This window comes from Lagopus muta, chromosome 1 (genome assembly GCF_023343835.1).
Source record: "Lagopus muta isolate bLagMut1 chromosome 1, bLagMut1 primary, whole genome shotgun sequence".
Taxonomy (NCBI): domain Eukaryota; kingdom Metazoa; phylum Chordata; class Aves; order Galliformes; family Phasianidae; genus Lagopus; species Lagopus muta.
This window is the reverse complement of record NC_064433.1, coordinates 79,472,275-79,486,713: the sequence shown is the minus strand read 5'-3', so window position 1 is coordinate 79,486,713 and position 14,439 is coordinate 79,472,275. Positions and strand designations below refer to the sequence as shown.

Genomic DNA, 14,439 nt, shown 5'->3' with positions numbered 1-14,439 from the left:
ATCACCTGCATATTGGTGGCTCATATCCAGAAGGCTGTTCTGAAAGTAATATCTCCTGTTTTCTTATGTTGGCCCTCAACACCAGAGGCAGATGTTGGTGGCATGGCAGTAGAGGTTGAACCTTCCTGTCAGTATTCTATTACATGTTGTTGCTGTGTGATACATGGCAGCAGAGGGGCAGTCTGATAGAATGGCATCTGTCATGAGAGTGTGTATGAAGCAGAGGTGTGTACTTAAATTCTTCCATGCTGAAAAAATGGCACCCATTGGCATTCACTGACTCTTGCCGAACATTTATGGAGACCTAACAGTGAATGTCAACACAAGTGGAGCTGTGGGTTGTGTGTTTCAGTAATAGCAACATGCTCATTGCAGGTGAAAAAGCATAGTTAATGGTAGTAACTATGTCCAAGAAGAGTATTTTGTAGCTGAGAATGTGCTCTGTCAAATACTGTTATTGTGCTCTTTGTATACATGGGAGTTTCCATATAAATAAATAGGAAGCATTACTTTTGTAGCAAGCTACATATGTTTAAGACTGTAGCGCTTAGAGAAGGCTGCATTAAGACTTCCGCAGTTGATTTCTCTTAGCTTTGGAACAGGTTCTTAAGGCAAGATTAATGGTTCTTAAGACTTCCAAGTGCTATTGTCTTCATTTATTGTACTGATGACATGAGCAGATGAGGCCCACACCGTGCCAACCTGTTTTCCTACAGGAAGTGCTTTCTATATAGCTTAGTTTCAAGAATAACACTTCGAAGTTTTTAATAGTCACTCCTTCTCAACTTTTGTGTAATGACAGGGTAGCTGAAGAGATTTGATTCCATTTGAAAATTGCTTGCTTGCTTGTTTTCCACAGTAATACATACATTTCAAAAACATTGTGTGTGTGAAAACAGTGTAATTTTTTTTAAAACATGATTATCAATTGTCAATATAATTATGTGCCAACATAACCATTTCTACTTATTTACATTACATTAAAAAGGATGTTTATTAGTTAGAAGTTGTTAACGAGATCCTAGACTGAGCATAGGACACATCACTCTTTTCCAGTGTTCTTGATCGAATGGATAAATGCTTGCTTAAGATCTCAAGAAAGGATGTGTATGTCAGGGATTAGCAGTTAGATATTAGGAGGAAGTTTTTCACTCAAAGGGTGGTGACGCACTGGAACAGGTTGCCCATGGAGGTTGTGGATGCCCCATCCCTGGAGGCATTCAAGGCCAGGCTGGATGTGGCTCTGGGCAGCCTGGTCTGGTGGTTGGTGACCCTGCACACAGCAGGGGGATTGAAACCAGATGACCATTGTGGTCCTTTTCAACACAGGCCATTCTATGATTCTATGATTCCTTCATTTCCTAATGCTGTGTGTCTCCTTTCTACTTTAACCTTCATACCATGTTCCCTTCTACAAAAGAATCCCACACCCATGCATCTCTTTTAGCCATATTTTCAAGATCAGGATGCCTATACTATCCTTGTGCTCATAGCCATCAGATTTTTGTTCCCTTCCTTTCCCAGCTACAGTTCTTTCAGCGTCCTGTGCCTGTTAGTTTGCAGCATCCAGTCTAGTATGTCTGTTTTGTCTGGGAGCAGCTGCAGGAGCTCACAAATTGAGTCCAGGGGAATCAAAAGGTTTACTTTCTTTGTGCCTCCTGCATAAGCCTGCACACAGATAATTGGGAGCTATTTCTGCAATCTCCCAGCTCATACATACATGACACAGTTTGAAAATAGCTTTGAAAAAAGTCTGGAAAAAAAGACAGTTTGTAAAAAAAGAATCCTGTTATACAGGCATAGCTGTAATACTGAGGTAAAAGAGCTTAAGCCACCTGTTTATTAAGCCCAAAGCTCTCTTGATGACAGCACTAATGAGGTTCCCTTAATGTTAAATATAGTTAGGTTTTATAGTTCCAAAATATCCCAATTTAGAGAGTGGTCCCTACAACCTTCCTTAGGAATTAGAAATCCTTTTTGGAGAGGCTGCTTGGGCAAGATGTTGTCACTTCCTGAAAACAAAAGGTGATTATATTGCAAGTGCGTTTTTTTCCTGTATAGCAAGGCACTGGTTTTGTGAAGAAGTAACCTCTGTTCTCAGTGTGAAAGTATATGACAGCTCTCAGATGAATGGAATGCTTTTAAAAGTCTCTTTCTGAAAATTTGATTGGCTTTTGTGTTAGTGCCTAAAACGGATACACAATCCAAACACTTGGTATCGAAATTAGAGAATTTTCACCACTGTGATATTAGGAATGTATATTTTTATGTTGGATTGATCTGAAGAGATCTCCTCACTTTGCTTTAAAGCATCCAGTTAGTGATACCCAGAAATGGATTGACATAAGGGTTGTGCTGCTTCTGTTGATATCAAAAGGTTGCTCAGGAGTCAGAAAGGCTCCTCAACTCTTTTCCGGGAGACAAACAAAAAAATCATTGGTGAGATATGATATTTTCATCTGCCAAATTGCAGGTTCTGTAGTGTATGACATAGTAAGATTCTTTCAGGGGCTCTTTGACTTGAAGTGGTAAACAGTTGTTCTGGGCATCCTTCTGACCTAAAAGCTTATTAAATAGAAATTATAAAGGACTTGTTCCTTACATTCATATGTCCCAGTGTTCCTATCACTATCACACTTAACTATGTAGGACTTTTTTTTTTAGAAGGAGAATAATTAGCTAACAAATACTTCGTTGTTCTCTACCAATGACAGACTGTATAAGAGGCAAAAGCCAGAAAACAATGTGAAAAAAACTGCATGAAGACAAAATAAAAGAATAAAAGAAAATATTGGAAATGAAGTCTTCTGAGTAAATAATAAAAGATTTCTTAAGGCATTTTTTAAACAAATTTAATACTTTTTGACTGCTACAAGACATGCTTCATTTCAATTCTCTGGTGTTCATTGTTTTAAGATGTGCTCGTGTCTAAGGAAATGAAAACATTTTTGAACAGAAGCAAAATAATACTTTTGTATTCAAAACGCAACAGATAATTAAATCTTCAGCAAGCTCAGTGCAATATTTTGATGTCTGAATAACACTACATTTTATCCTGAAGCTGCTGTATTTTGTTTCTGTTCAATGTCTTATTTTCTGTAGTCTATAAAATATTGTGTTTTGTCTCCATTGCCATACAGTATGCCCTCTATTTTTCAAATGATACCTTGAGTATGATCTCATCAGAACTCGTCATTTCATTGCGCCCTCTTAAATAAATTGGTTTCCAGATGTTTAAATATTTGTGATATGCTGTATAACCAGCATTTGCAATATCTGCCTCAGTCTCATTTGTGATTGTTTTTTTTTTTTTATCATTCCTGTCATCTCAAGGTAAGATATTGCAGCACACAGCCAAAGCTATGTATACCATTCATTTATTGAGAGCTGGAGTAATGTTTTGCAAGGACTTTTTTGTCTAGTTACATTTGTTTTTCTGAATGGTGTACATGAAAATATTTAAACCATTATTCTGCTTTTATGTGCTGATACAAAAATATATATGCTACAAACGTTCAGCATGTTAACCAGAAGGTGGCGTGTTGTTTTCCCTCGCTCCTTTTTCTTTGTTAATTATTAACAACTGCCTTTCTCCTTTTTCTGTTGTTTCAGTTAAAGGATCAAGAAAGTTAAGTCTGCCAACAGATCTTAAGACTGATCTTGGTACGGTAGGCGAAAGCCAACAGCTTTAAACTTCCTTACATTCATTGGCAAGGCATTTTACCAACTGATCCATAGATAACACAATAACCTTGGAGGCTGTGTCTGAAAAGGCTTTCCAAAAAACACCTATTAACCCATACAGTTCTGTTGGCAGCTCTCAGCATTTCGGTTGTTTAATATTCATTTATTTCATCTAGATATATTTTGCTAATTGTTGCACACCATGTGTGTAGTATTTTTTGACAAAGTGGCTCCTGAACTTTTGACACATGTGAACCATTATAACTGATTGTCAGCCACATTTACCTCTGCCTATAACAGCTACTGCATGCGCTAGTCCGTTTTCTTCATTTGATGTACAGATTGTGTACCACAACAGTAATAAGGCAGTTGAACATACATGTTTTATGGTTTTTGAGCTTTGGAGAAGTAGATCAGAAACCAGTCATTTGTGTCTCAGACCTCTCCTCGTGACTTACCTTAGTCAACAATTAAGTGCACTGTTAGTTATAATATTTTTCGCAGTTCTTTTTTAACATTTCACTGGAAATGCACTGTAAATGAAAGCAGAAATTTCACCCCAGGAAACATGAAATGAAAATTTAAGATCTTGCATAACCTTAAAAAAATATTTGGGGCAGTTTATGCCCTCTTAAATATGTATATAAGGAAAATCCTTCCTGGCGTTTGGGGTAGAATGTATGATTCATGCAAACATTTTTACAATTATTTTTCATATTCTCGGTGTCAAGGAGTCCTTTCTAGTTTTGCTCTCATGAGAAGTTTCTCATGTGAGATGACTGAAAAATGAATGTGTAGCCATGCCTCGTTACCCCGAATGTCTCTTTAGAGATAGAAACTGAAGTTGAGTCATATTCTTGCATAATGCAACTGAACTTAATTTCTGTCACTGGGAATCTTCTGCATGTATAAACCAGTGTACCACTGTTCCTCAAGACAAAATAATAAATTATTATTATATATATATTATATATTATTATATATTATTATTTATTATTATAATAAATTATTATATATATATATATATATTATTATATAATAAAGGGGAATAAATATGCCTTCAACATTATAAATGACTGAGGAACATAGAAAATTACTAATAGCTCCTGACAAAGATTAAATAAATAAAGGCTGCAAAATCATTGGGAAATTCAGTCCAGATTGTGCAGATCACAGTGTACAGATTGAATTAGTTGAAGTAATTTGCTCCATCATTAACAATGATATTTGAGCAACTGGGGTTGTAGGAAAATATTCAAAAAAATGGAGTGAAAAATTATAAAACTAATACTTCAAAAAGGTAAAAAAGAATAATGCAGGCAGCTACAGACCTTTAAAAAAAGTGGCTTTTATTATAGAAATTGATATTAATATTTTATTCTGTACAATATCTTGAGACAACTTTCACATGTCAGAGGAAATAAAATACCTTACCTACAGTTTTCTTACAATCCTACTGGATAATATTATAAGCATTGTCCAGATTATATTAAAAAACCGAAGGCATTTTTATTAAAAAAAAAAAAAAAAATTAGAAAGAGAGAAATAGAAAAAAACCCTGCTCAGCTCCTCGCAGCTCTATTGCTTAGCATGGCATCATATGGTATAGGACATCCCTGTGGTCAGTTTGGGACAGATGTACTGATTGTGTCATCTCCTATCTCCTTGTGCACCCCATTCCCTTTGGTGGCAGGGCAATACCAGAAGCTGTAAAGTCTTTGACTTAGTGTAAGTACTGCCCAACAGCTAAAACGTTATATTCATCCTAAATCCAATACACAGCACCATGCCAGCTACCAGAAAGAAACTTAACTCTATCCCAACTGAAACCAAGACAAAAGTGTGAATGTTTGTATCTGTGATTTCAAAATAGTCCTGTTTCTACCATTCCTCTAATTACCTGCACTCATTATTTTTGAATAATGTTGAACAAGTTCAACATAAATTGAAAATAAATGTAAGAAGGTCAGTTTCAACATTCTGCTAATGTTGGAAAAAAAATATTCTCACAGGCCAAGAGGTATTACCAAGTTTTCACCTGAGTGCTATGTTTGCTGTTTGTTTGTTGTTACTACTGCAGTTACTGGGTAATAGATTGCTAAGAATGAACCCTGTGTGTATGGGATCTGCTGAGTCACAGCCTGAACCTCTGATTGATCACCTGAGGCGAGCAGTGAGGCAGCCAGAGGAGCACAGGTGAAGGCAATTCACCTGTCCTGCTGGAAGGGGTGGAGCCAGGCTAGGTCCTCCTAGACCTATTTAAGAGCTGGCTACCAGTGGGGAGGGATCTCTTCTGGAGATCTGCTCTGCTGGAGTTTTGGGGGTGAGCCCAGGATAGGGGTAAGCCTTCTATTTATTCTCTTTTGTTATCATAGTCTGCTTTGCCTAACTCTCTTGTTTATTTTGTGATTGTAACATCCTAATGTTCTTTGATTATACACCTGTGGAAGCAGCATTCAATGCATAAACTGGCAGTTACTCTGCTGAAGAAGGATGTAAAGAAAAAAAAAAAAAAAGCTTATTTCTGTTTTGCTTCTTTACTACCTTAGAAGTGCAGAAGATTGCTGTAAAATATTGTAGTCATTAAAGCTGCACTGTAGATAGCTTAGTTTACAACTGACTGGAAAACTTTATGCATTTATTTATTTATTTTCATGTAGGGAGCTAAATTTAAATTAGAGTTCCTGGAAAAGGTGATGAATAATGTCTGCATTTCATTTATTTCTCAGCCAAATGTCCTAGCTGTGCTAGTAGAGCTCTTAGGAATTATTTATCCACTGCTGGCCTGAGTCTGCACCATAATCTTAATGTTCTGGGGATAACAAGGCTGTCTGGCCTATGCTTGTACTTCAGGTACTCAAGTCACCACTTTCAAATGGTAAGATGGATTGTGCATCCATTCCATCTGCTCTGGCTTGCAGGTTTTTGTAGAGTACTGATATACATCACCTGCTCTCTGCACTGACCCCAGTTAATTGGGAAATACATTATCATCTGGCAGCTTACAGTTCTGCTCCCTTCTTAGGGGTCTGGCTTGTGTAGTGTCCTTGCTTTCACTATGCGTTAAATTAAAATAGAAAAGGTTAAATCTGTTTTGTGCAGAGGTGCTACCACTGCTGGCAATTGCTCAGGGAGTTGTTTGCAAGAATTTAAAGGAATAATGTGTGATCCTGTGACTGACGGTGTCTTGTTAATCAGAATCAAAGTTGGCATCATAGAATGACTTGGGTTGGAAGGGACCCCAAGGATCATCAAGTTCCAACCCCCCTGCCATAGGTACGGCTATCAACCTCCAGTTCTGATTCTAGGGCAGGTTGCTCAGGGCCTCATCCAACCTGATCTTGAACACCTCCAGAGGACAGGGCATCCACAACCTGTCTGGGCAGCCTGCTCCAGCACCTCACCACCCTCTCTGCAAAGAACTTCCCCCCAACATCCAATCTAAACCTTCTTGAGCATTCTGAAATCTGAGGCAAACGCATACAACTGCTTTTATGTGAAAGTTTTCTAACTTTGCCTCACCAGCCACTTTGATCATCATATAATATTTTTCCTCTTAAGAAGTATTTCTGCTCATTTCCGTAAAAGCCATTAAAATTTCCAGGTGATCACAGGGAGTTAAACACAAACACCAACTGAAAATGTAGGAACTCAGTATCTGCCAATTTTTATTTAATTTCTATAACAGATGGCCTCACTGTAGGAGATGGTCTCACCGTTTGTGCTATCACCTACACTTTATTAGCCAAAGAAGAAAAGAGAATGCAAATAGAGGCAGCCGTTTTTCTTTCTTCATTTTAAGCTGTGGTCTTCAAAAGATCAATATAATTTCCTATGCTTTTTGCAGACATTTGTAAGTATTAAATGAATTCTTAACATAACTCAAAGATAATGTATCCCATTTTATACTGAAGTGAAAAACTAGACAAAGTACCAAATAAGCTCACATTTTTCAAGGATTTGAGAAATGGCTTCTGATGCAGAGACTCAAAAGCTTTAATATAAGCTCAATTCATAAAACACAATTGTAGGAGTCAGACGGGAGATTTGTTTTTAACTCTGTATTCTATTTTATGCGTGTACCAGGCTTGTGGAATCTGATAGATTTTTCTTGAGTTTTATGCATATAATGATTGTAATACGACAGTATCCATCATTTGTTGTCTTTGTACTTAACTCATTGAAAGTGTTGCTTTCTGGATGCTACTCATTCTATGAAACAGTACCCAGATAGCATGAAGAAGGCCTCATTTTTATTTTAGGGATGAGCAGTAGGGCTACAGTATTTCCTGCTTTACCCTTTCAAGGTAGTTTACTGCAGGCATTATTGGAGTTTAGTAGACACTGCTTTCTAGTCACTACTTCTTATTCTGCTTCAGACAGCAGGACAAACATCACGTTTGTGATGTTTGATGTTTGATGCAAACATCATCATTCAGTGGCAAAACCTTGTAGCTTTTAATTTGTTTTTGCTTACTGCCTCACTGGATAAACTGGTTGATTTGTAGGGGAGCATTCTCTAGTAATATCTCTGGAGCTGTAATTTTGTTTGCAGTGTTGAAAGACATTTCTGAAAGCTCAAAATCATAAAAATTGCTTTCCTCCTTGACCTGACGTTTTTAGAAAAAGCAATATAGACATCCAGCTTTAACAGTGCTTTGTTTGAATTACTTAGCAGTATATGCTGAGAATTATATGTATTTTTACATGCAAAGGAACTTACGGACTGTCCGGCATATGTTTTTTCCAGAATTGCAGTGTAATTTCTGTTTGCTTTTTGGTCTGAAAATACTAGCTAATTTGAGAGATCATCTTAATTCTGCTTATAGTTAGAATCATGCATAAGAATGTTTGTGAAGGACTTCTAGAAGTTGTCTACGCCATTACCCTGCTCAAAGCAGGTCTGTTTAGACAAGCTAGATCAGGGCTTTGTCTAACGGTGTCTTGAATGCCTCCAAGTACAGAGGTCCTGCAAGCTCTTCCAGCATTTGACCGCTCGTGCAGGGGAAAAAAATTTTCCTAATACGTGACCAGAATTTCCTGTGCTCTATATTGTGTCTTATGACTGTGCATGTCTCAGAGGAGTTTGGCTCCATCTTCTCTGTGTGCTCAGATCAGGTAGTTGCAGACAGACTCTAAGATTTCCTTTGAGTCGTCTACTCTTAAGACTGGGGAAAAAAATATATAGATATATAGTTATAATATATAAATATTAAAAAAATATATAGCTATATAGTTCTCAGCTTCTCCTCTTACAGCATGCGTGCCAAGTTCCTTACCAGTTTGGTGGACCTCTGCTAAAATCACTCCTGTATGTCAATATATTTCTTGTAGTAGGGAGATCAAAACTTTTTACAGTACTTGAGAAACAGCCTGACAAATGCCAGGTAGAGGGGAAGGACTAAGACTACATCCCTCGAGCTGCTGGCTGTGCTCTCACTGATACAGTCAAGGATGTGGTTTGCCCTTTTTTTTTTTTTTTTTTTTTTTGCTGCATGTTTGATCCCCATTAAGATAAAAAACATAATGAATCGGACTAACAGCTTCTACTTTTACAGAAAAGGTTGAATGTACGGCAGCACCAGTTTCTTCCTAATTTAAATAAGAGAAAGTGTATGGCCAACCACTTTTAAAAGAGAACTTGTGTTAACTGATACATTAGCAGTCTACCTGTTCATATAACTTTAAGGAAAAAAAAAAAAAATAAGCAATCAGCAGTTTAACTCTGTCAACTATTACAGCATAATTGGCTTGTGCTTTGTGGTTTGCAGAAAGTGGCTGTGTGACTTTAAATGCTTCCAGATTTAAATATACATATATAATGAACTTTAAAAACTTTGGAGAAAAATTTTCACCACAAATAATTATGAATAACAGATGCATTACTTGTTAATAATGTGGCAAAGTGAAACACAATCTCCTTCAGTTTTCTTCAGAGCTAGTTGTGCAATTATATATAGAACTTCGTGTGTGCAAGTTAAGGCTGAAGTCAACAAAAAGTTCTGAGGATTAAATAACTTCGCAGACATTTTGGTATTTTGAGGTAATAATTGTATCTGAAGGAGGTCTGTAATGTTTCTTTGCATGGATAAGCAGAACTGAGTTTGTTGATACTCTGCCTTCTGTGGTTTCAGTAATTAGTTAAGAAAGCCAGCTTTGAAGCAGCACTACAAATAAGCACAGTGGTGCTAACTCAGTTATTTCAAACATTCTTACCTCTAGTTGAAAAGAAAGATAACTTTTGAAAATCTGGAGGAGGCAAGACTATGAAAATCAACAAGACATAACTATTCAGGAGAATCTGGTTAGGAGAGGCTACAACCAAATTTTTTTTTTGGTAATTCTTACAATGTATTAATTCATTTCAAATGGAAATGCGGAGTTTTGTTTAGAAGGCCTGCAGTTTATTCCTATCATGTTTAAGTTGAAAAAAAGTATTTCCAGCCCTACTTCTTTGAAAACATTTCATTTTCAGAAATGAAATGAAATGAAAGCATTTCATTTTCAGAAACAGATACAGAGAATTGAGTTAAAAATGGATTTTTCTGTCTTGAAAATGCAGGTGCAGTGCTCTTAGTAGAGGATGCTCAGGTGTTGGTATCCTGGGTGGTCACACGGTTCATCCACTCTACTTGAATGTTTCAATGTTGTCTTCTGTGCAACTCTGGATGAATGTTTTTTGATTGTTTCAGAATAAAATCAGTTTTCCTGTCTGTGTTTTCCTGTGTTGTTGCACAAAACATAACAATAATTTCTGTTATGTCATTGCTTAGTTGCACTGAGTGCCATATACTCTTTGATACAGTAGTGTAATGTTTTGTGATCACTAGAAATTCAGCAGAAGAATCTGAGGAATAGAGTTAGATCCAAGTAGTTCAAAATTTTCACAGTTTTCAAGGATTTTTAGATTTGAATTGCTGGGTTTGGTTACTGAGGTAGGTTAATGTGTAGGTGATGTTATGCCAAACGGTAATATATTCTCAGCATTCCTCATTTGGATATTGTTCATTTTGTATTCTGGTTTCATTGTTCATAACCACAGGCAAAAATATTCATTGTGGAGGAAGCTCTGTGAGTGGCATATGTAAAATATTGTGAAATGGCTGAAACTGTTATTCTCTGAAAGATAAATCCTCTTGTTGCTGCTTTCTGAAAAAATAGTGAAATCTGGGATCCAAGTGCATGATAGGAGTTCATTACAATGAGAGGGATTCCATTGTATTACACAAGCAGTATACTGTAATAACAGTATGTAACAACTGATGTAAATTAAGGCATAATGGCAAATAGGCATGTCTGTTGACAGAACATGTATATCAACATATGCTAGGGCTCACCACTCCTCTCCCATCTGGCTGACAGAGCTCCACCTTCCCTTCTTTCACGTGCTAAGGGTGTATCTCTTTGCTGTATAACAATAAAAGCTGGTAGTCACACATAGTCATTACCTAATATCTCATTTGTTGATAACACAAAACTGTCGAGTAGAAAGAGATGGATTTATCTTCCATTTAACAGCATAGATTGACTCAATGAGGACATGCTCTGGGACTTTCTTACTGTTCAAGTTCTTTCTGCTCTCTATTAAAGCAGCTCTCTCTGCTCCTCTTGCCTGTTCTCTTATTTCTTCCTTTCAACAAAGGAAGTTGGAACCTCCCTCAAATCATTAGAAAGGACTGTTTTTTCAGATAGCTTTTCTGTGTGAATTCATCCCTTTGTTAGAACTGAGAAGCAATGATCTTTTTTTTTTTTAGCATTTTTTGTTTTTGTGAAGTCCAGTGTAACACAACTTTCAAGACAACACGTACAAATATGCATTTCTTCTTTCTTACTGACATTTTTAGTACATTTGGTTTTAACAAATGGATTTCTTTCTATTTATTGAGCTATTCTTTGGTAATTTGTTGGTCCCTTTTCTTTTTTGCAAAGGTTTCCAAGTACATTAAACTAGTTGTATGACAAGTCAGGTTGTGTAGGGTATATGTGTTACAACCTAACATATGTGTTACAACCAAAGTTCACACATTCTCGTATATATGATACATTTCTGGTTTGTGTAATACTCTTCAGAAGAATCAGATTAAATCTGAGGCTGTCCAGCAGATTTGCTCTGTCATGTTACATATTGCATCTCTCAGTAGTTCAAGTTCACAGTAACTAATGCGTTGTTGTGTGGGGTAATATGTAATTAATTCAGTGGTTTGCATGAGCCTTACTTGTTTAAATGAAGGAACAGAATAGTTTTTCCTGAGTGCTGACTTTTTAGTTCACTGAACACAAACAGGAGAAAAGGAAGAGTGGAATTGCTGTTACACAGCACAGAGACTGCTTCAAGCACAATGCCCAGATGTAGCACACTGCTAACTCCAGTACGTAATCTTGGAATCCAGGAGCACTAGATAATGTAATCCAAATTCCTTTGATCTCATTAGATATCCTCACGTTCAGTGAAATCTCGACTTGGTTTATGTATGGACGTGGCAATGCTGCCCAAAGGGATTGGAAGAGATAGTAAAAGCAGTTGTGGAAAAGGGTGGAGGAAAGAAGAGAGCTTTGGGGGCACTGCTTTCTTAACAGGCAACTATTCTATGCCTTCTCCAGAATAAGAGAGATCTAAGAGTTGTTGCACTATCGCATTAAAAGCACAGAGTGATCCCTTTACTGCTTTTTCAGTCTGCATTTCAATACCTCCAACATTAACTGGTGCCCAGTATCAATATGTCTGATAGGAGAAAAGACAGAGTTGAGCGGATGACAGAAGTGTAAGTCAGCAAATAAAAAGTTGCAATGTTGTTTTGTTTTTTTTTTTCTTACACATGAAGCAAAGCTGGAAAAATGCCAGGTCTTTACAAGCAGCCTCTTTCTGTTCTTTTGGGTGATAGGAAGATGTCTGGCAAAGGTTGTTCTGGTCTCAAAGGTCTAGGAAATCATTGCAGTTTTTTTGGCAAAGGCAACTTCACAGTCACTCTTACTAGGTTCCCTATAGGAAATTTCTGTTGTTTTTCTTCTCATTTCTCTTGTTTTTGTTTTTTTTTTTTTTTCCCCGACTATATGGTAAGGAATCTTTTCTCAAATAGTACATAACTTTTATTCACAAATGCTTTATTTCATAAAGTTTTTACCATCATAAGAATGCACAGACAGAATTTTGAGTGATCTTTATCTGCTTGATTCTTCTTGGCTTCTCAACAGATCTATATTACTTTATTCAATGTCTTGGTTCTTCTACTAAGATTTGCAGAGTTGTATTGCTCCTTGTTATGTACATATGAAAAATAATATATAATCAGGAAAAAAAAACTGTTAAAATACAAAAAAGTGTGCCTCTGATCACTGTCCTCCCTCTTCTGCTCATTGTTGTGGCATTCACTAACATTTCACCAACTTCAGTACTTGAAGCATGCAGCTGATCTGTTCTCTGTACAGAAACTGACTTTTCTTATTCAGAAAGACAACCAAAAAGATTTTGTTTGCCCAGACCCTGTTGCTTTTTTTGCTTAACTTTGGCCTGTGAAGGTAAATTGACACAAGCGAGCATACCAAGAAAAACAGCAGAATTTCTCTCAAAATTTGACAATAGTGAATAGGGAAACAAATGAATTGTGCCTATTCAGTACAGCGTTCGGGAAAAGGAACTCACAAACGTTGTTGATGTTTCTATAGAATATGATTCTTTTTTGCTGTGTTGCGTTCCTCACTGCTTCCTTGGATCCCCCTGGAGATAATTAGATATCATGCTGAAACTCTTTCACACAAACTGAATTTTGAAGAAAGGAAGCAGCTGGATGAGAATGTATCTGTTGCTGAGGTTGAACAGTCAGCCTGTGCCCTTGAACAAAGCCCCGGTCTCAGAGGACTTTCTACTGAAATATATGAATAGCTCCAGTATATTTTATAAAATTCCCTAACTAAAAGTTGAATGAGTTATCCACGTCAATTTGATATGTGCTGCTAGCTCAGTTAATAGCTATGTATTAAGAAACATGATAGGAATCATGGAAGTTGTGTCTCCTACAGAGCCCTTTCATTATATATACTCAGTCTCAGAATAGATACTAAATTACTTTCCAAAATGTAATTCTGAACAATTCTTTCCTGTTTTGTTCATCAAGCCCAAAATGCTTTCACATATAAAGGACATGATTTGCACGTTAGAACTTGTACGTAATAGCACACCATATGCTATATTCAGTATAGAATCTGTTTTATTGTCTGAACGTTGAAACAGCTTTTCATTGTGAATTATCATGGCATGGGAACAAAGAAATAAATTTATCTTGGTGTATTGAAATTCATCTTTTTCTTGAATGCAATACAACTGATGAGAATGATGACGTACTGAATATACTAATATACTGAATCTGAAAGAGTGGTTCTGAGATATAAATAATCTGACATTTAAGAGGGAGGCAGAAACTTCAAGCTTGTCCTTACCTGTGTTATTGAGCTTCCATTGTTTTGAATGTAAGGTGTGCTTGCATAGATCTGAATTTATGTTCATGACCTGCTGTTTAATCAAATTTGTAAGTATCCTTTCATATACTGAGGAGAAAATTGCTTTCAGTAATTCTTCCCCTCATCTTGCTCTACTCAACATGAGCGGAAGAAAAGTATCGTATGAGTATGTTGAAGTCCATTGATCCCATCCAAACTGTTCTACCCTGTGATGTGAGCCCTGCTTAGTGGATTGCTCTGTTTCAAAGACCTGTTATTAGTGATGAAGAACAGATGAACATAGGGAAGCATTTCAAGCAT

General features: G+C 36.7%; 1 protein-coding gene across 10 annotated transcripts in view; it reads left to right on the top strand.

Moving 5' to 3' along the window:
* The window catches only part of STXBP5L (syntaxin binding protein 5L), a 175,612-nt gene that overhangs the window by 140,246 nt on the left and 20,927 nt on the right, over window positions 1-14,439 (top strand). For 2 of the 10 annotated variants that reach the window (XM_048941445.1, XM_048941520.1), the window contains one exon: window positions 3,613-3,663. The exons of the other annotated variants lie outside the window; for them this stretch is intronic. In XM_048941445.1, coding sequence (XP_048797402.1) covers window positions 3,613-3,663 — 51 coding nt within the window. The remainder of the gene's footprint in view (window positions 1-3,612; window positions 3,664-14,439) is intronic. 10 annotated transcript variants of the gene reach the window in all.